General features: G+C 29.2%; 1 protein-coding gene across 4 annotated transcripts; it reads right to left on the reverse strand.

Annotated features, from left to right (window-relative positions):
• Positions 1-579: 579 nt before the first annotated feature.
• Bap111 (Brahma associated protein 111kD) lies at positions 580-20,918 on the reverse strand. 4 transcript variants are annotated; one of them, XM_087166719.1, is made up of 16 exons: positions 20,698-20,849; positions 19,481-19,552; positions 18,084-18,139; positions 17,398-17,490; positions 16,364-16,423; positions 16,207-16,281; positions 15,430-15,561; positions 15,271-15,346; positions 14,148-14,197; positions 10,749-10,812; positions 9,129-9,298; positions 7,338-7,439; positions 7,104-7,193; positions 4,489-4,779; positions 3,089-3,236; positions 580-789 (listed from the first exon to the last, which is right to left on the reverse strand). In XM_087166719.1, exons 2-16 carry the CDS (start codon positions 19,542-19,544, stop codon positions 782-784), a joined length of 1,479 nt encoding a protein of 492 aa, XP_087022845.1. In that variant the 5' UTR covers positions 19,545-19,552; positions 20,698-20,849; the 3' UTR covers positions 580-781. The 4 variants fall into 4 exon arrangements, with proteins under 4 accessions (XP_087022845.1, XP_087022851.1, XP_042912827.2 ...); XM_087166725.1 differs by lacking the exon at positions 16,364-16,423 and having other exon boundaries at positions 20,698-20,852; XM_043056893.3 differs by lacking the exon at positions 7,104-7,193 and having other exon boundaries at positions 20,698-20,852.
• Positions 20,919-21,554: the final 636 nt, after the last annotated feature.

Here is a 21,554-nt window from a genome sequence, read left to right on the forward strand (position 1 = left end):
TCCCTTTTCGAAAATGATATATTTTTCTTTACCATGTTGATTTTCACCTCTTGTAATGCAAAAACGTGCTTTTCACATTGTTCTATGCAACGTTTTCACAATCCATTGAACTACAATCGGTTTCGGTGTACCGTCGGTCCACAGCGTATGAAAGCGCCAATCATTTCACATGTTTGATGAAATACTTGGGAGTCTGCTGAGATCTGTGAGATTCTTGCACTCTCATGTGCAACTCTACTGTATTTTTCAAGATATTCTCAACTTCAGATTTCATTTTTCACCTTCTGATATCGAACCAAAAAATCTCTTGAGCATTTTAAATGGCTAATATGATTAAGAAAAGAGTTCTTTGTCTGAAAATTATTTTGCATTTTTTTAATGTATTAAGTGCTTAAAAAATACTTATGGTGAAAGATACGCAACCTGATAAAACCCACCTTATTAGAGACTTTAAGCCAAATCAATACTCTTAAAAGTTTTGAATGTTTTTGCTAATGTACTAAAATATACCTATTTTCACACACATTTATCACATTCTTGTCACTCTACCTATGGGAAAAAATAAATCAAGCACACAAATTTAATTGAAGAGCTTTTAATAAGACTATCTTAAGGACTGTCTTTGTTTAAAATAACAAATCATGAAGACCAAAAAGAATACATTTGAAATCTTAGTATATATTAAAATGAAAAATAAATGTACAAAATTCATTCAATTCTTCACTCATTTCAAATTTGTTCTTGCAAATGAAATATGATGGATTCGATAAGATTATGCAGCTTACATGCCTGCAAAGAAAAGTCAATTTAAAAACATATCCTAATAAATGAAGCAGATGTGATTTATAAGTTTCTACAGTATTTATGAAAAAATGTATGCATGCTGACAAAATAGAAATTGCATATTAGGTCAGAATATAACACTATTTTACTGCCAAGGTCAGGGATATTTTACAGTTTGAGATTAATAGGAATTCTATTTTAAATCTCGCCAAATCCTCAGGAAAATGATAACGATAGCAAAAAAATATATTATCGAAACAATGATTATTATTTTTTTTAACTAAAACATTTGGGAGAAGATAAAAATTTGTTTTAATTCTTATTTAACCATTGCTACATTTTTTTAAAAAAAGACTTGTCATGGCAATAGGGTAAGGACAAAGGTCAAAAAGTATTTTAAAATATTTTCATTTTGAGAAGCAATTACAATCTTTTGAATTCAGAGATATTTGACATAGATTTTCTTTTCCTAATTTTAAATTCGTTTCTTTAAGTAAAAAAGTTAACTATACCAATCACATTTTTTTTTGTTATCTAAAGAAATAATATAAAAAAGGAAAAGTTGAAAATTTTTAATACATTTTTGGTAATTTTAAAACTATCCCTTTGTAATGAACATGAAGGAAAAAAATTCTAACAAAAAAAAAAAAAAGGAACAAAAAAGGATATTAGGTGAGAACCTAAAATTGATCAACAACAATCTTGTTCTAATAGAAACTAGGTAACAAAAATGAGGATATTTTTATTATAATACTTTGCTCAAATTAGGAATTTTAGTTTTTTTTAAAAAAATTTAGTGTTTTATTAAAAATAATTAGCAAAGAAAAACTTATTGATTTTTAACACCAGCATTTTTTAAAAAACTTAACTGATAACTCCAGAATTAATCACATTGTCGATCATTTTATTTATAAATTTTAAGTGTTTTTAAAAGTAGGAAGTACATGTACATGAAGCTAAATGGGCACATTCAGCATATTGAGGCTATGGTTTGGACACAAGAATTGCAAGTATACTATTAAATTTATACGGATATTGTAATTATGTGTTTGTCTTATATGCTGTTGTTACTTTTAATTCCTCTCACCAATATCAGCAAGTCGGCTTGGCGAAGCCAAGCAAATTTAAAGCAAAGAGTGCATTTCTTTTTTCAATGGCGCCATATATGGCCAAGAAAACGACATCAACCATACACGCCACAGTCCATTCATGGGGCAGACCCATTCATACTTCTGTTTATTTATCCACGGATCGTAGTTTTAAAATGAACCAGGGAAAAATCAATCTCCAAGTCAGTACACCCAGAAGTATTGATTTGTTATGGGCACATAGAGGACTTTATGACCTGACAGATTTGATGTGCACCAGTCACCATTTACTACATGGGGAGTCTTCAGTCGGCTGAGATTGAACTCCGGACCTCTTGAACATGGGCCCAACGCCCTACTGACCAGGTCCTTCTTTTACGCTCTCACAGTTTATTTAAAAACAAATTAGAAGTTCGAGACAAAACTACTGATTCTCGAAATGATAACCACATAGGTGGTGAAACAAAAAAAAATCCATTTTATATATGATTTTAATTGGCTTTCAACTCATATATACTTAGTGATATGTATTTTCAACATAACACAGTATTTAGAATACAAAAGAAATTTTTTTATTTATTAAAACTTCATTTTTTAAATATATTAATCGCTTTTAGTAAACAAGTGACAAAAAGATAAATAAACGCTTTAGAAAATCCCAAACAATTCCAATAATCCATCAATTGTTGAATGTGCTGAAATAAAAAAATGTCTTAAGGAATTTTTTTTAATCATGAAATATTTATTTTTTATGTATTTCATTAAAGTAGAGATTTTTTATTATTTTAAATATGGACCCCATTTTAGTAAAAAGAACCCAGAAACTCGAAAGTTTTGGGCAAGGATCCATACTTACCAAAGTCTAGTAGAATCACTGCATTACTATCTAATTAAGTAATAAATTCAACGAAGAGAGAAAAATTTCATAATCAATTCAACTCAAAATTATTATCATATTTAATGTCGAAAAAAAAGGGGGGTTAGTGTAATTTTGCTAATTGGTGCTCAATAATTTGTAATTGAGAATTAAGGCTCTTGGGAATGTGCCGCAACTTTCTTTCTTTCCCCTTTACCAAATACCACTAACTGCCCAATATACACAAATATTTTTCTATGTTTGTCAATATGGACATAATTTCTTGTAATATACAAATGCCCTAGTTTAATAGTGGATACTTTATTAATGCTTCCTTTTAAGACAATATTAATAAACGTACCTTCTGAATAATTCGTTTGCAAAGGATGTTGCTGCTGCTGTTGTTGATGAGATTCTTGAAGTATATGCGGTTGTGGAGCTGCAGGAGGATAAGTGTTCGGTTGAACAGGGGGATTTTCCTGAACAACTTGTGTAGCAAACATTCCACCCTGAAAGATATATCAAACATAAATTCCAACAAACCAATTTAATACTGCTTTTTATTTAACTTTAAAAACTACTATATTTTACAGAACTAATTTTATGACAACTGCTATTATGACTAACTCTTAATTAGAGAATGAGTCTAGCCTTTCATGCCTAATTTAAAGAATTGTTTTGCTTTGAGAGAAAAAATTAAAAAAATAAAACAAGAATCTCAATAACTTCTGTTAAAAGTCCTCTTTCCTCATCATGTTTAATTGTAATTTTTATTTCCTAGGTCTTCATTCATATCAGCACAATATCTTTCAAAAATTAATGGAATAATCTATTCTAGATATTAGTTAGAGAAAAAAATAGAACTAGATAACATTAAGAGCTTCTTAAGATTTTCTTAAAAATAGAATGCAATGAAATTCAGTCAGTAATTTTAAACTTAATTACTAGTTATAAATTACATTTATCTCTAGAATTTTTAAAATTTCCCTTATTTTAGTTTAAATTGACAAAAATAAATTGTGATGATGCTGAAAAACATTTTTAAATTTTTTTACTTAAGACAGTTATTTAGCAAACAGAAGAAAATACAAAAAGAAAAGGTTTGTATAATTTTGTCATAAGAAATCCTAAAATAACACCCATTTTGTTCCTCTCAGCAGTGGTATAAGTAACACCTCCTCCGCAGCAGTGCAGGAGGGTGCTTGATCCAGAAATAATACACTATATGATAGGGATCTGCAGCTTGCCCGCAGAAGTCCCTCAACATAATAAAAAACTATTATAATTTTTTTTAATACTACAAAATTATGACGCAATGCTTTCAAATTATAGTGATCACTTTAAAAGCTCTCTATTTCAGTTCATTTCATGGTTAATCGAAGTTGCTTTACCATCGAGTGACTTCTCGCTCGGAGGCTAATATCGAATTTCTATGTATTTCTTAAAATCCTGATCCTTTAAATATGGTGTTATAACAACTTGCAACTTCAAATTTTCAAATTGAGCAAATAGTAATCACTTTTAATGTGCTTTTGTGTCGATTTTATCGTGAATTTCTGTTTCCCGTTAGTGGAAAAAGAGCAGAGTTTTATTAATTTGAAAATGGTGGTCTGTGTAACTCTTTCTTTTATAACCCCATATTTTTTTTATTTAAAGATTCAACAATAAAAGAAACAAGCCTATTAAATAAGTTAAAACGTAGGTAGCTGTAAAAAATGAGACAAAACATACACCATCATAAATTGAGATAGAATAATGTACCTGTGGTTCTTCCTTAGGTTGCAAAAGTGCACTAGTTTCACCTTCACTTTGATTTTCCTTTGGAGGTGCTTCATTTCCATCAACTTCAGCTTTCACTGCATCCAAGGTAAACTGGACATCCATTTTTTCAACCTTCACCTCCCCATTCTCAGCCTGCTCAAGTTGAGATGATGGTGTGCTAGTTTCCCCTCTAGAACGGTTATCGCGGTTTATAATGTCACGTTTCAATTGGTCGACTGCACGATCCACCATTTTCTGATAGGCATCATCATCTACAACTTTAGTGCATTTCTGAAAAATAGAAGTTACTTCACAAAATACCCTTGAAATTTTGAGATTCTGAAACAATGTTGCAAATGGTGTTGGGTAAGTGACTACAATAGGAGATAATCTGAGCAACAAAAAAAAAAAAATCATACATTTAAACAAATATTACACATAATTTTCTTAATATTTTAATTGAGGGATCTGGGGATAGAGCGTTCGCCTTCCAATTAGGTGAACCGTATTCGAATCTCAGCGATGGCTCCTCCATACAAATTCTGCATCCGGCTTGTACCGACCACAGTGCTGGCGTGAAATATCCTCAGTGGAAGGCGGATCATGGGTTAGAGTCCCCTTGCCATCAAGCTAATCGTGGGAGGTTCTCGAGGTCTTCCTCTCCATGTAACGCAAATGCGGGGTTAATTCCAATACTTAATCCATGAGTTCCCTTGTCTTCTGGAGTGGGTTTAAAATTACAAGGCTACATAGTTGAACATTAGCAGTCGCAAACCCAAAAATTGGATCGGCTGTACAATGACGGTTATAATTTTTTTAATTTTTTTTAAAAACTAACTGTGATACCTTTTTTTTTTTTTTTTTTTTTTTTTTTAAATTTTCAAGTCTGAAATATCGAATAAATTTCAAGGAAAAAAAGATTTTTCTAAAAATATCATTTAGGCCGAATATTCTTAAAAATCAGTCTTTCCTACCAAAACTTGGATAAAGGAAAATGTATAGTCGAATATTAAGCAAGTACGAAATGCTGCGCTTGACATTATAATACGAGGTACATTATACCATGCCTAAAACTTGGGGTAAAAGATCAACATAACTTCTAGATATGCTGAACTTTTGTAAATTCTTGCATTTATATAAGATCATTATAATTTTGTGAGGTAAATAAATTATTTTTATCATTTAAGAAGAATAAAATAAAATGGATAATTTATGCATTATTCTGAAAACTAATTACTATTAAATAATGCTAAACCATAACTGCGTTTTCATAAACTGGAGAACCAACACAATATTTATAAGGCCACAGTATTTTATGAGGTTCGATTCTCGGTAGAGGCTTAAAGCCTATCCAGCTTCAGATCAATTGGTACCTGGGAAAAGGAAGTAAAGGAGGTTGGTGCACAATGCCAACCACATTGTTGAATCTTAACCTCCCTTGTTTTACAATGGGCTGTTGCGCATAACTTATTTTACAGTACTTGTCATTGAACTTTACCAAGGTTATAATTAAAAACTTCAAGCTTGTTACAGTTCCATACATACCTCTTAGTACTCAAAACATGACAACTTTTACAAAGTTATCAGTTTTGTGATTTATATAGTTTAAAAACAATATTTTCATCAAATCTGTTAATTTAATATTCATCTGTGCTACCTTTTCCTTGTACATAGCATATCAAGTTATATAGAATTTTAAAGACTTACTATTAGAACAAGATGTAAAAATAATAACAATTAAAAAAAAATATAAGACATAGTTAAAAAATATTTTTTTTTAAAAATCAGATCTTTTAGCAATTACATCAAATTTTTAAAATTTCTTTTCAGAACTGAATATTTTAGTAAAAATATCCTGCATTAAAATTTTTTAAAGTGATCAAAATGCTTTAGATTTTTCGAGGAAACATAATTAATGCAAAATTAGGCACTGTCTTACTTGTAGTAGAATGGACAAAATTGATTTACTGTTTTACATTTTCTTTCTTCATCAATTCAATTAAGCAATTATATAGATCACACAAAAAAAGTTAATTAGTGATATACCAAAGATATTAAATTTATTAATAAATTAATTTATAAATAAATTAAATAAATAAATAAATTTAATAAAATAAATTAAATTTATAATATTAGTAATTTTTAAAATCTAAAATATGACATTTTTATATAAACTGGTAAGAAAAATAATCATGTTTTATACAAATGCATACTGATAACGAAGAAAAGATAGATAAAAGACATGAAATAAGCATAATTTGTTAACTTTAAGCACCTCTCCTTGGTATTCTTGTATATTTATTACTATTAAAAATAAGCCCCAACTGTCAACCTTGTCGGCCAGAGGGGTCATGGAGGTTAAGACACAATTTTGAGACTGACAGCATGGTGGTGACAATGAGGCCAGTATTGTGCACCAGCCGCCTTAATCTCACTGCCACAGACAAGATGGTAACCTTCCATCTTGGGCGAGCTTCAATCAATCATCACAGATAGAACCAGGTTTAATGCAATGCCTTACTCACTGTGCCATAGCCCATTCCTCTATAGTAAGAATTCATAAAAATTTTATAATATGTAGGGTTGATTAAAAATTTTTTGATTTATTTTATTACTTTAGCAAGGCTACAATTCTGGTCCTCAAGACTCCAAATTTCTTTAAAAGCTAGACAAATTTTCTTAGCAGGTGCTCTTTTACTGATGTTCTTTAAAAAAAAATTTGTGATTAATATTACAATTCATATAATTTAATTGAAAACATTGACACTTTACATTGAAACTGCTATTATGTAATTTTCAATCACACAGCGATTATTTTTAAAAAATTTGATGGAGGGAAAATAATTTACCTTTTTCAACTCTTCTTGAAATTGTTCACTTGCTTCTAAAAATTTTCTTTTTTTTGCTTCAAATTTTTCTTCAATTTGCTGCAGTTCAGCCTCCAGTTTTTTCTGCAAGAAGAAAATAAAATTATAACCATCATGCAAATATCTACAATGAAAAGAATTTTACAGTAATTAAACCCAACACTTTTTTATTTGCTGGGCTCCTAACACATAGCCATTGTCGTACAGTTAATTTTCTAGACTGCTTCTGATAATTTCCATCAAATCACTCTCTCATTAGTTATACAAAAGACTGAAATAAAACATCCACATTAATTCATTAAGTTTGATCTTAAGTTAATCATAAAGAATTCATTAAGTTAAAATCATATCATATGAATTGAATTTTTCAGTAATCTTCACTAATTTTCCCTTAGTCTATTCTTAAATATTACAGAAAATTTATACAGATGAGCTACGATTGCCGGTGAGTACATGAGTTTTGCAAAGAGATCAAAAATGATATTGCACGTCATCAATCACTGAATTTTTTTTTTTTAATGTAACTTAAACCACTTTTATGAAAGATGCACTAATTGTTTCTTTACCATTAGTTGATTTACTCATTTAGACGTAGAACAAAGATTTCTTTTGTATGTTTAAAATATATACACAGGTATGAATTAATTTTAAAATTATTTTTTTGTGATTTCACCTCACTTTATGATTTTTTGATCCACAAGATTTGTAAAAGATGCCCCGCCAATCTATCCCTGCAGATAAAAGGGTCCCTACTGAAGTTATTTGTTTTCTCTATCTAGAAATCCTGAATACAAGAGAAACCAATTCTGCAGATAATAGGGTCCTTACTGAAGTTATTTGTTCTCTCTACTTTATCTAGAAACACTAGAAATCCTGATTACAAGAGAAATTAATTCTGCAGATAATAGGGTCCCTGCTGAAGTTATTTGTTCTCTCTATCTAGAAACACCAGCAAGGGTCTGTCCAAACATTTTGCAAAAGGTCCATTTTTGTAAAATTGTGAAAAAATTACTCGTAATTTGTGAATATAAAATAAACGTTAAGTCACATTCTTCCAACCGGGGAGGGGGGGGGGGTGAATTTGTGCAAATAGGGCCCGTTATTGCAAAAAAAAACTTTTTCAAGGAGCCTTTAAATTTTAAAGACATACAAGATTATGCTCAACACTGTAAAATTATAATTAAAAAAATTAAATTTGAAACAAATAAACAAAATTGCAGCTACTAAATTAGCGATGCAACATACAAATATTTGGTTATTTAGCCTAAACTGCTGAACGCTGAATATTCATTTCGGACGAATAAAGGAAGTAGCGTCTGCCAAAGACAAAATTTAGTTCCTTTACATCTGTCTTTCTTCCCCCCCCCTTCCTGGGAAGGGTTTATTCATTTAAGAAAACAATAATGAGGATAAACAAATTTGTGAAGGGTCCGATTAAAAGATAAATTATTTTGTGAAGAGTTCGTTTTTAAGTTAAAATATTTTGTTCTAAACAAAACATTTCTTTTTGTTCAAACATTTCTTCTAAACAAACCCCAGACTAGAAATCCTCATTACAAGAGAAACCAATTCTGCAGATAATAGGGTCCATACTGAAGTTATTTGTTCTATCTAGAAACACTAGAAATCCTCATTAAATGAGAACAGAAATAAAATAACTAAGTTTTACAAAATTACAAAGAGAGGAATAGAAGTTTATTAGAAAAATAAACCTAGCAATAAATAAAAAAAATTTCTAAAACTAATGTTTACTTTGATTATGGAATAACATACTTGATGCATTGTTAAAGACTGGACTTGTCTTTTAAGAACAGCCATTCTCTGGGTGGTTACAACTGAGCGTACATCAGGAACTACGCTGTCACTAAAAATTTCATTTATTAGCCGATGATTTCTTAAATAGCGGGCTGATGCAACATGCTTCACTGAAAACTCATCAAGATCTGTACAAGGAAACAGAAAAAAGAATTAATTAATCAGAAAAAAAAAAAAAAAGAAATGGACACAGCTATATTGTTCACATTCAAAATATTTTTTCAAGGCTTTTTACTTCGGTTATTTAAAAAAAATTTCTATACAATTATAGCAATATGAATTTTTAATATAAAAAATAGTTTTTAAGGGTTTAAAATTAAATGAAGAGAACTTACAAACTAGACATTATTAAAAATTTTTACAATCATGAAAAATTTTTAATACATAAAAGTTACATATAAATGATATTTCATGACATGTAAAATGTTAATATGTTCCTTTGATATATAATAGCTATAGGTTCTTTTTAATAATTTATTTAAATAATATGCTAACGTTCTTTTGCATAACCTTAAAACAGACAACAAACACTTTTAAGTATTATATAGCATATGTAAGTATTACGCCCAAAAAAAGCACTTTTAAATAATTTAAAAACATTATTAAAAATTTAATACTTTTTCAGGACTTCATGAACTTGTAAAAACCATGTACAGTAGAGCGCCGATTATCCGAACCCTTATTATCCGAACGTCCAATTATCCGAACTGTGTCTGAATGTGTTTAGTTTTATTTATTAACTTTTTTTAGAATACTTTTTAACTTATCAACAATTTTTCCAAATTTCTGAACCAGTAGATCTTTCGGATGAAAAGATGCCAAGTTATGTAGCAGAAGAAAAAGAAAACAGGTGTCGAGGCACTGAAAATTTCAAATTTTGACCCAGGATGTCAAATTTTAAATGATGATAAAATTGTTGCTGAAATTTTGAATGAAAACCGGAACTCCACAGACGAAGAGGAAGAAGCGGGTGATCAAGTTCAAGATAGTGGACATTCTCATATAGAAGCATGCAATTCATTAGATATTGCAATGAATTGGCTAGAATGTTAAAATGATGTTGTAGTTGATTTATTTAAAAAGATTAAGAGATATGGCTGCTCAAAAAAGAGTATCTTCTTTGAAACAAATGGCTGGATTTCTTCTGCAATGGAAAATAGTAGTTCTTTTGCAGTGGTAAAATCAGTAATTGACAAAAAAAATTATAAAAAGATGAAATATTATTAAAAAAAATTCAAAATGAAAAAAAGAGTAGAAAAAAAAATATTTAAAAATTGAGAAAAAAAAAAACTTCAAACAGAGCTATTTTAGATAGTACTGCTAGTCCTAAACCTGGAAAAAGTGTGAGGGGAAGTTAGTGCATAAATAATAATCATTTAAACTAGATTTTAAACAACTTTCCAATTATCCGAACTTTTCATTATCCGAACCATGTTCGGTCCCGAGCAGTTCGGATAATCGGCGCTCTACTGTATAATATTTTAGAAAAATCACTAATGACACATTCGAAATAATTGTATAATTAAAAGTTAGCATAAATGTCATTTTCTAAATAAAAAGAGTAAAAAAAAGTCATACCATCATCGTCTTCAGTAGGTTGAATAACCATTTTTCCATCCATCTTCTGAGGTGCAATCAGAGACTGCAAAATAAAATATTAAAAAAATTAATTAGGCTATGTGCAACCACCAGCATTAATTAGTGCCACACGTAGAAGCGCCATATGACTTTGACCACAAGTCACCAAGGGGTCTACCTTTCTGTATGTAAAATGGCACAAGGCTGGACTGGGTTATCAAAGGGAGTGATTTTCAGGGACATAGAAAATTAAAATGCTGTTGATACTCTAAAATTTTGTGATTTCGTAAGTTATTTTTTGTAATGGAAGTTTTTCAATTTTAACTTGTTAATTACTTATTACTTTGAAATGAATTTAAAAGTCCACCAAAAACGATCTGTTTTTTTTTCTTTTAATAATTGTTGCGAGCTTATTAATTGTTTGAGCGTTATTGAGCACTTAAAGTTAATTTACCAGATTAGAACAGAAAATAGAGCGATTATCATTCTACTTTGGAAAAGGTTTTTACATCTTTTTGGACAATAATAAAATACAGGCCGGGATAGCCTGGTCGGTAGGGCGGCGGGCCCATATCCAAGAAGTCGTGGGTTCGATCCTCGCCGACCGAAGACTCCCCGTGTAGTAAATGGTGACTGATGCACGTTAAATCTGTCGAGTCTCAAAGTCCTCCATGTTCCCACAACAAATCAATACCTCTGGGGGTACTGATCCAGGAGTTTCCTTGTCTTCTGGATTGGGTCAAAATTACAAGGCTACGGAGTTGAACGTAAGTAGTCGTAAACCCATGAAATTGGGTCGGCTGTTCAACGACGGTTATAAAATAAAAAAAATAATAAAATACATTTTCTAAGTTAATTAAATCAATATTATTTTAAAACTAATAAAAATTAGGAAATTTACATGTAAATTTATATCTTATTTAACAGTATTTTTATTCTATTCCATCTTAATTATAGTGATATTTAATGTCCAATTTTATAATTCTCATATATTTTTTTTTAACTATTATTACGCTATGTATAAAAGTAAAAAAAAGGTAGAATATTCTCCCTACAGCCTGCTGTTGGCAAGGGATTTTAAATCTTGATGATTTCGTGACTAATGGCATGATTGTAGCAGTATGGTAAGCATTGTGCACATATTGTCTTTACTTTTCAGACAAAATAATAATTATGCTCTATAGATTAAACTTAATTTGTCCTATCAGTTATTTTTGCTATGTATATATTTTTTAATAGTAAATGAGGATTCAATAAAATTAAGTATGTTCATTTAAGATATGCAGTTAAAATAATGAATATTAAATTATTGTTTCAAAATTCTAAAGAAATATCAGTAATTAAATTTGCATTATTGCTAAATAACATCTTTAACGAAAAATAGTTAATGATTGTAGCAGTGCAATCAGCATTATGCATAGACCGCCTTTACTTTCAAAACAGATATGTAGTTCCGCTATGTATCTTATTTTACGATATGTATTTTATCTATCAAATTATTTTTTTGTTACTTTTTTTTTAATAGTAAATGATTATACAATAAACTAACTATATCCATTCAACATATTTAAATAAATTAATGAATAGTAAATAACTATTGAAAATTCTAAAGCAATATTAATAGTTAAATTCATATTATTGTAAAACAGCTTTCCTACAAAAAATATATACAACTCTAAGAGTGTGATCAACATTAAGCACATATAGCCTTAATTTTTCACAAAATTGATAGTTACGCTTAAGCATATTTTGTCATCTTAGCTGTTTTTTATTGCTTTTTTTTATTAAAGAATAAATTATTTTACAATAAAAATAATTATACTCACTTAATGTATCTAATTTAAATAATGATATGGAATGAATTCTGAAGGGCGTCTGTTTAAAACTATTTTTGATGTTAAGAATGAACATTCATCCCTTATTTGGGTTGTGCAAACAGGAAGACCACGAACATGACGCTATTTTAGCACAAACCAAGTGTACTTTTTTTCTTCCTTTTCAACGTCTGTGCTAATTATTTTGGAGGATGTAATTCGCCCTATAGTCCATGTGTGATAAATACAAAATTCTCAATCGCATACTCATAAAACTATTACTGATATTTTAAGAGTAGGAACATTAGCATTTTCGATATAAAACATGACATATAAGTTCAGTTTAAAAACAAATAAAGACAAAAAAAGGTTTTTTTTTTCTTTAATATATATCATTCTTAAAAATATTAATTGTTCTTGACAATGATAATAATCTTATGAAAATTACTCTTAAACTTTATACCATAAAAAATATGATCGATGCAGAATATTTATAAAAATAAAAGCTTAAAATATCAATATTTACAAAGAGAAATATGCTATCTATAATTTACACTTCTTTTTCAAAATAGATTAAATGTTGAGAACATTTAGCTTATATTTCTTTTTGTAATTATTCAGAAAAATTTTTTAATGATTTTAATTTCATAATATTTTATGTAGATAACTTATTCATTCTTAGCAGGGAAATTTCAAAATTTTAGGAAAGGTATAAAAGGAAAGCAATGCAATTGAAACAGGAAACATTTTTTATAATCTCTACTTGACGCCACAAGGCTCGCCCTACTCCCCACACACGACTGTCACTAGCCATCTAGATTATGCTAGGTTATTCCTGGTTGTGGATAGCCATATATGTTAAAATAAAGATTTTAAAAAAATTATATAAAAAATAAAAGATTTTAAATTAAAGAAGGGTTAATTTGTGCTGTGCCATTAACTTTTAAATTATGTTCAAAACACTCATTTTGATTATCTTGATTTTGAACATAACAAGCAATGTTCAAAATCAAGATGATAAGCACTTGTTTTTCATTCAGATACGCTGGAATTTAAACCATAGGTTTGAGTGCTTTCCTAAAAGTATTTAGTTCTCTTCAGCTATTGAACTATTTTTGTAAATCATTCAATAGCTTCAAGAATGTTAACAAATTAATTAATAACCTTTCTAGTAAAGTACCCCGAATGTTTGGATTCTATTTTCCTTTATATTTTCTGGTTTTATTACAACTTTTAAACTTTCCTCCACCCCAATCTTAAGATTATTAAACCAAACACTATTGCTGTTCATATTTTGAAAAAGAAAGAAAGAATAGGTCTTGTATTAAAAAGTTTAAATTTTAAAGTCAATCAGTTTTCCATTAACCAATCAAATTTCTCCACATGAAAAAAGTATAGCAAAACGAAAAATATTATCAAAGTCATCTTCTCATTATAGTAGACAATTTTAAATAACAATACACTTCAAAAATCTAAATAATAAAGGTTAATTTTATTAAAGGAATTAGGTTAATTTTATTTGCTGAATATTTTTTGAACATAAAATAATTATAAACAGGAAAAAAATATATATATAATTCCTTACAGCGGCTGGACTGCGTTCCAATGCTTCTCGTTCTTCTGCTGCTTGTTGAGCTAAAAATTTAAAATATAAATTAAATAAAACAATGGATCATCTAAGATCTATGAGTTTTCATTTAAATAAAATAAACTATAAAAATAAGCTAAGAGTTTCAAGAAATAAACAAATTCAGAAAAGAATCTGAAGGGAATTGGAATAGATTGTAAGTAGTATTTAATAGCTCAGCAGCCAAAATTAGAAGATCTTAGGCAAATATAAACAACATTTGCATTATTAAACGTTTGAGATTTAGTCCTAGCTTGCACCTAACTTTTAAAGAAAAACAGTTTCCTTAATGTTATTCGATGGGAAGTTATACTATGTTGAACCATGAGCTTAATATTTGGAGGAAGAATAATATTAGTGTAACACAAAAAGGCTTCAATATTTGTTTTTCTGTGTATCAATGACTTTAAAATATTTTTAAAACTAGCAAATCAAGAAATACAAAGGGAGCTAGTAAAGCAAGAAATATATGCTTACACTTTAATTGAGAAGCCTTAAGTAAATTAAACTTTAATTAAAAGTTAATCTAAAGAATAAGCTAACATTAGAATTTTTTGTAATAAAATATTCTCTCAATATGCATTAGCAAAACTTTTTGTTTCATTTAAAAGTAGATATTTACTTTAAATAAATATTGAATTACTCATTTTGCAGTTTTTTGTAATTATTTATTTCTTCTATATAGTAAATATATTTTAAGTAAATAATTTAAACTTTTGTAGGAAAAAAAATTTTTTTTGCTAAGAAACAACAATTATTGCAGAACAATCATTAGAAGTGGTGAGTTGCAGCAAATTTAGGGCTTAGTCTCCTAGTGTAGAGATAATACATTTTTATTAGATGAACATTATTAGTTATTGTAACATACAATATAGCCAACATTAATAGGTAGACATTAATCCATGAACTTTTAAAAAATAACAAAAATTATATTAAGCTTTATGTTAAATTTTTTTAGAGCTAAACAAATAAGTTGACAAAATAGGGTCAACAAAATCGGAACTGCTACATACTTATAACAAATTAAAAGTTGATCAAAATATTTTTGTAAACATCAAATTAAAATATAAATTTAAATTACCTCTCACTTTTGCAGCAACCCATGCTTGATAAGCAGGAGAGTTATGGTAAGATTTAAGAGCCTCGTTATACTCTATCTATTGGAAATAATACTTTTATAAGTAACTTTACAACAAATTTTAAAAATACAAATAAAGTCCACAAAGAAATAATATCATACTTTTTCAGCTTCATAATCATCAATGTATTCCTGTTTTGATTCATCAGGCAACTCTCTCCACATTTGTCCGATAATCTTTCCTATTTCCCATAATTTCAAATCAGGATTTTGAGCTTTCACTTGATCCCAAACCTGAGCAAAAAACACAAATTTAAAATTAATTTTTATCTACAGCATTGTTTGTCATAGCAAACAGGAAAAAAAAAATCAACAGATTTGATAAAATTGAGATAGTAATAATACTCTACTTATAGTACTACTAGTATATACAGGACTCAGTACAGCTCATAGTAGAAAAAGAAGTGACAAAAGTGACTTAATTAAAAACAGTGTTAATATCCAAAGAAAAAAATTATCATGCTATAAAATGGTTCATTATTTTTTTAATTCATATTTTTGAATAGTTAAGAGTTATTAAATTCATTTCAGATAGTTATTACATGTTCTTTAATTAATTCAGAAAACCAACAATAAAATCAATTTTATTAAAAACGAAAAAACATTTTTTAAAAATATTGTATATTTATTTAATAAAAATTAAACATAATTTTCTATACTTTGTTTTTTAAATTTTTTAAAGACTAATTGATATTGTTCATGTTATACTAAGAAGCAATTAAATTTTCTTTTAATTGATATGAAAAGACAGGATTCACCCAAAATTATTTCTGTGGTTCGCCTTGGAAAAAAAAAAAAAGGATTGAGCCTCCTTAATATAGGATTAAATAACATACAAGAAGAATGAATGAATATATAAACAGATTTTATGCTATTTACCTTTCGACTATATCTCATGTATGGCATCAATGGCTTATCCGGAGGTTTAGGTGGCTTGGGGACTCTACTATCAGCCTGGAGTATGAGAAAAGAGAAAATGTAACAATATATTTATGTGACTAGTGATGATTAAAAAAGAATGATAAATCCAACATACATTTTTTTCAACAACTAGAATATCATTTATTGAAGGGGTACATAATGTTTTCACTTGCATCTTCATAGTAATAATAGAAAAATAAATGATAGAAATTTCAAATATCTAGTACATACACAAATAACTAAATGATATTGATACAAATGAAAAGAAAAATGGTTTTAACATGCAGTAAAAAAATGTATATGTCTGATAAGTTTCCACTCATACTATACCAATTATATTTACTTACAAAACTGTTTTTAAAAAAGTCAGAAAAATTTGGAGGTAATCATGGAATAACTTTTTGTGACGTTTCAGATTTAACAAAACTATATTAACTAAAGTTTAAAAAAACTTTTTATTTATAATTAACAGGGTGCGTAGCCAAATTATTCAACAAAAAATAAGCACTTTTCAAGCACTTTAAAAAAATATCATTAATTAGGCTGGGTTGGAAAGTTTTCGACAATTGACAGTTTTATCTTGTTTTAACCCCTCATGAAATTTTGAATCGTGTAAAACGAATAGTGTTTTCATATGCTACGGACTGACAATACGCCGATATAGATTGGGGTTGAATTAATTGTGAAAACGTTGAATAGAAAAATGTGAACTGTGTCTTTTTGCATAATTCGAAGCGAAAACCAATCTAGTAAAGAAAAAATCTCATTTTGAAAAAGGGAAAATTAAGCACTTTTAAAAAACACCCAATGAAAAAGCCCTTTTAAGGACTTTTAAAAAACGAAAATCAAAAATAAGCACCTTTAAGCACTTTTCAAAAACGTTACGCACCCTGATAAAGATTCAAAATAGTTTAGCTGGAGGGATACAAAATGAACTAAAAATAATTCTGTATCCAATCATTTTCATATTAAAAAAATGGAAAAATAAATTAAGTTAAAAGACAACAAACATTATAAATGTCATGCACATATACTGTAGAATGGTGATTCTACCAACCTAAAATCGGTGAAATGACACCAAACTAAAAATTAATCAGTTTAACTTATTTTCTAACAATCACAAAAATGTAAATAGCATAATGAACTTACACCACTAGATCCCCTTGATCCTAACTTCACAGGACTGAAAGATGGATGGCCATGAGGAGATTGTACAAAAGGACTGCTAGCACTAGATGTAGGCTAAAAAAATATCCATTGAAATAAAAATGATTTTAGTTTCAAAGATTGTAATAAACATATTTGATGAAATATCCTTTTAAAACAATAAACACATAAGTTTTCCTTGCTTAAATTAATTTTAACTAATAACAGAGTAAAGAATTACAATAAAAATATCTAATTCATATCCTTTTACACCAAATTACACTTCTTAAGAAACAATGAACAATCAGGTATCATTATAGGAAAAAAATTCCTGTATCTTAAGTTTGATAAAAAAATAAATAAATAAATAAATTTTTTTAAACAAATGTCACCAAAATTAGATAGCAGCGAAAGAACAGAAGTAGTTACAAGAGCTAAGAGAGGAATAAATTTTGTTCATGAATTAATTAATGTATTTTTATCAAATAATAATAATTTAAAAAAATATGTATAAACTAAAATTTTTTAATTGAATGTAAAAAAAAAAATTTCAAAAAATATTAAATCTGAAAAAACTTTATATTAATTGTTATCTTTTAAGCAATTTAGAAGAAAATGTACATAATGAAGGATGACATTTTGATAATTTATATCAGAATAAATAACAATCATAGATTATAACAGTATACCGTTTGATTTGAAGAGGATGAAGAATTGGAATTAGAGCCTTGTGAACGAGGTCGCTCTGGAAAATAAAAAAGTAAATAAATTAATAAATACAGGGTATTTCATCACGAGTGATACAAACTTGCAGAATTTGTCGAGGGAGCAAAGAAGAATCTTAATCAAATAGCGTCAAAAGAGAAGGATACAAAATAAATCTTAACAGAGCTGTAATTACAAGAAACAAAGAAATGGAACAAAAACAGATGTAAGTTAAGATAGCTGCAATCCTCCAACTGACATGTTCGATATTGCATTGTCCAACAACAGTCATAAAAGGTATTTGAAATTCAAACCAGAGGCAATTACACACGTTTAGGGGAGTCTGTATGGAACTCATAGGGTTTTGGAAGATTCTTGAAAGCATGTTTTACAGCTACACAGAAACCAGCAGAATGTAATCTACTTTGTCGTGCCCAGCAAAATTTTCATTTAACTCAGGAGAAGAAGTTAAGACATAATAGGTCCTATGACCTAGCAAAATAATAAACCAAACTATCAGTTCACTTCCTGATAGCAGGAGCACTGCACTACCCAAGGTGCATAGCCAAATTATTCATAAAAAAAATAAGCACTTTTCAAGCGCTCAAAAAATATTTTTAAGCACTTAAAAAAATATCATAATTAGGCAGGGTTGGACAATTGACGGTTGTATCTTGTCTTAAAACGTCATGTAAAAAAAAAAAAATTTCTTTTTTGGCAATGTTTTTGACAATTTTCAAAAATCATGAAATTTTGAAGCATGCGAATGGCGTTTTCATACGCTACGGACTGACAATACGCCGAAATAGATTGGGGTTGAATTAATTGTGAAAATGTTGAATAGAACAATGAGAACTGCGTCTTTTTGTATAATTCGTAGCGGAAATCAACATAGTAAAAGTAAAATCTCATTTTGGAAAAGGAAAAATTAAGCACTTTTTATAAACACCCAATGAAAAAAGCACCTTTAAGGGCTTTTAAAAAACAAAAATAAGCACCTTTAAGCACTTTTTAAAAACGCTATGCACTCTGACTGCCATATGGTATTAACAGTGGTCGGAAAAAATACATTATTTTTGTAGTTTACTACAATTACTTCTTTTTAAATTTAGTGACTACAAACTACTTTTGAATTGTAATAACTACTTCACTAATTTGAAAAGACGAACTTAATTTACACATATGTGCAAAGAGGTCTTGAATAAGAAATTAGCTTATAGAATTATTACTAATGTAGGCATTTTAAATCCAGTTATGATGCTATATAATTCTCATTTGTCTTTGCATCCTAACATTTCTTGCAAGTTTGTTACACTTAACATCCTGTTAAAGAATTAAATATTAAGAACTTAAACATATAAGTTGTATATTATCAGCTTACGTGAAACACTTGGTGTTGGAGCTGCAACCACTTGAGCTTGCCTGTAATTTGCTGGCAAAGCCATATTGATTTCTGTAAAGAAAAAAAAATATATACATAACTATTAGACATACTTTTACTAAACATTCGCAGACAAAACAAAATTCGATAGAGGGGGGATATTTCCATATCATGATCTGTTATGCCAAATACAAACACTCACAATCACCTACAAGTTATACTTTTCAAGTTAGCTACCTTCTGTGATATTTATTTACATTTCTTGCGGAACGCTGCCCGGAAGTTGTCAAGACTTGGCGATTGTTCTGCCGAAGATCATGATATGTAAATCTCTCCATTTCAGTTTCGTGAACTGTCGTGGCAACTACAAAGGGGAGATTTTGTATCGTGACAGAATAATCGCCAAGTCTTGGAAACTTCCCGGCAGTGGCCCGCGAGAAAAATAAACATCACAGAAAGGGACCAACTTGAAAGTTATAACTCGTAGCCACCCCCGAGCAAACATCTTTCTAAAAAAAAAATTTGCAAGCTTAAAATCTATTTGGCACCTTGATGATAGTAGTTAACATGACAGATCAAGATACGGAAATATACCCTCTACAAATGCACCAAATAAATTTCAAATTACCATTTAAAAAAAAAAAATTGTGTAGAGGTTAACTGAAATGTGGTTAAGAGTTATGTTCTGCGTTTTTTTTGTTGTTGTTGTTTAGATTCTCATGGGCGCAGCCCGGAAGTTTCCAAGACTTGGGATTATTGTGCGAAATATCCGGAATTCTCCCTGTTAGTTGATATCACTTAATACTTCAAAAATAAAATACAAATATATAGTCATTTATTGATTTTTTTACTTTGCAACCACCGGATTTGTACTTGTTCAAAACAGGAAAAAGTTTTTACATCATGACAATCGTAAATGATTTTCTTTAAACTACTAAAAACTTTGACGTCTTAGAACCACTTTGGTGATTAGTAATCATGAAAAGTAATACATGGCAACAAATGACAGCTAGACAATATAATAAAATTCATATACGTCCGGCAAAACTCACGAGCTTCATACTTCGCTAATAGGAATTTAGCATACCAAAAGGCTATAATGTATTCAATATTTCAAATAATCATGATCAATTATATTGATAAATCTGAGAATCAAAAGAAATTGGCAGCTTAAAATCAAACAACTCGGAAGTGAACATTAAAAAAAAAGATCTTACTTTATAAACACTTTGTTTACTAATCAAAAGAAAGTCTGAAAGCTTAAGAATACTTCGAATATATTTATAATTTATGAACTTAATAAAATAATCCGGTTAAACATTTGATTTCAAAACAAGCCATTTTCATTGGCAAAGGCAACAAGTATAACAACAAATAAGTACCTTTGCTTACAACTTTAATTTATGCCTCATTTTCACTGACAAAGCTGCCCTTTTATTGAGCATTCTTACTGTTTGCAATTCGCATAGGTGATGGCACGTCGATGCAATTTGCACATGAGTGAACAGTTCATGTCCGTCATTCCTTTGAATTAAATATTTATTTTGAGTCGAATTTGATTGATAAATAGTAAGAAAGATTTCGCAATATTTAAAAACAAATTATTTTATGTTTCTGTGTTGTTGTTGCTGTAGTTCATTTATGTCGCACTAGAGCTGCACAATGGGCTATTGACGACGGTCTGGGAAAGATCCCTGAGGATGATCTGAAGACATGCCATCGCAATTTTGATCCTCTGCAGAGGGGATGGCACCCCTGCTTTGGTAGCCCGACGACCTCACGCGAAGTCGAGCACTTCACGGTGGAAGAGTTTAACGAGAACCAATACCGCACACCCTCGGTCCCTGCGCAGACTGATCCAAGTTTATGCTTCTGTGAAATGACGATTAAGAGCAATGAGAAGTTGCTCTCAAGTAATTAAAAAATAATAATTCTGTAGTTGTTTTCACACTTCATAACACCGACATTGGACAAAACAATTCTTAATTTATATTATTAGTTGCTTGGAAATTAAGCTCCCTGATAGTTATCACTCACTACCCCCCCCCCCCCTCCCAATGATTGCTTTTCAATA

The sequence above is a fragment of the Parasteatoda tepidariorum genome, chromosome 1 (assembly GCF_982258835.1).
Source record: "Parasteatoda tepidariorum strain Cologne lab strain chromosome 1, Ptep-v5.0, whole genome shotgun sequence".
Taxonomy (NCBI): Eukaryota; Metazoa; Arthropoda; class Arachnida; order Araneae; family Theridiidae; genus Parasteatoda; species Parasteatoda tepidariorum.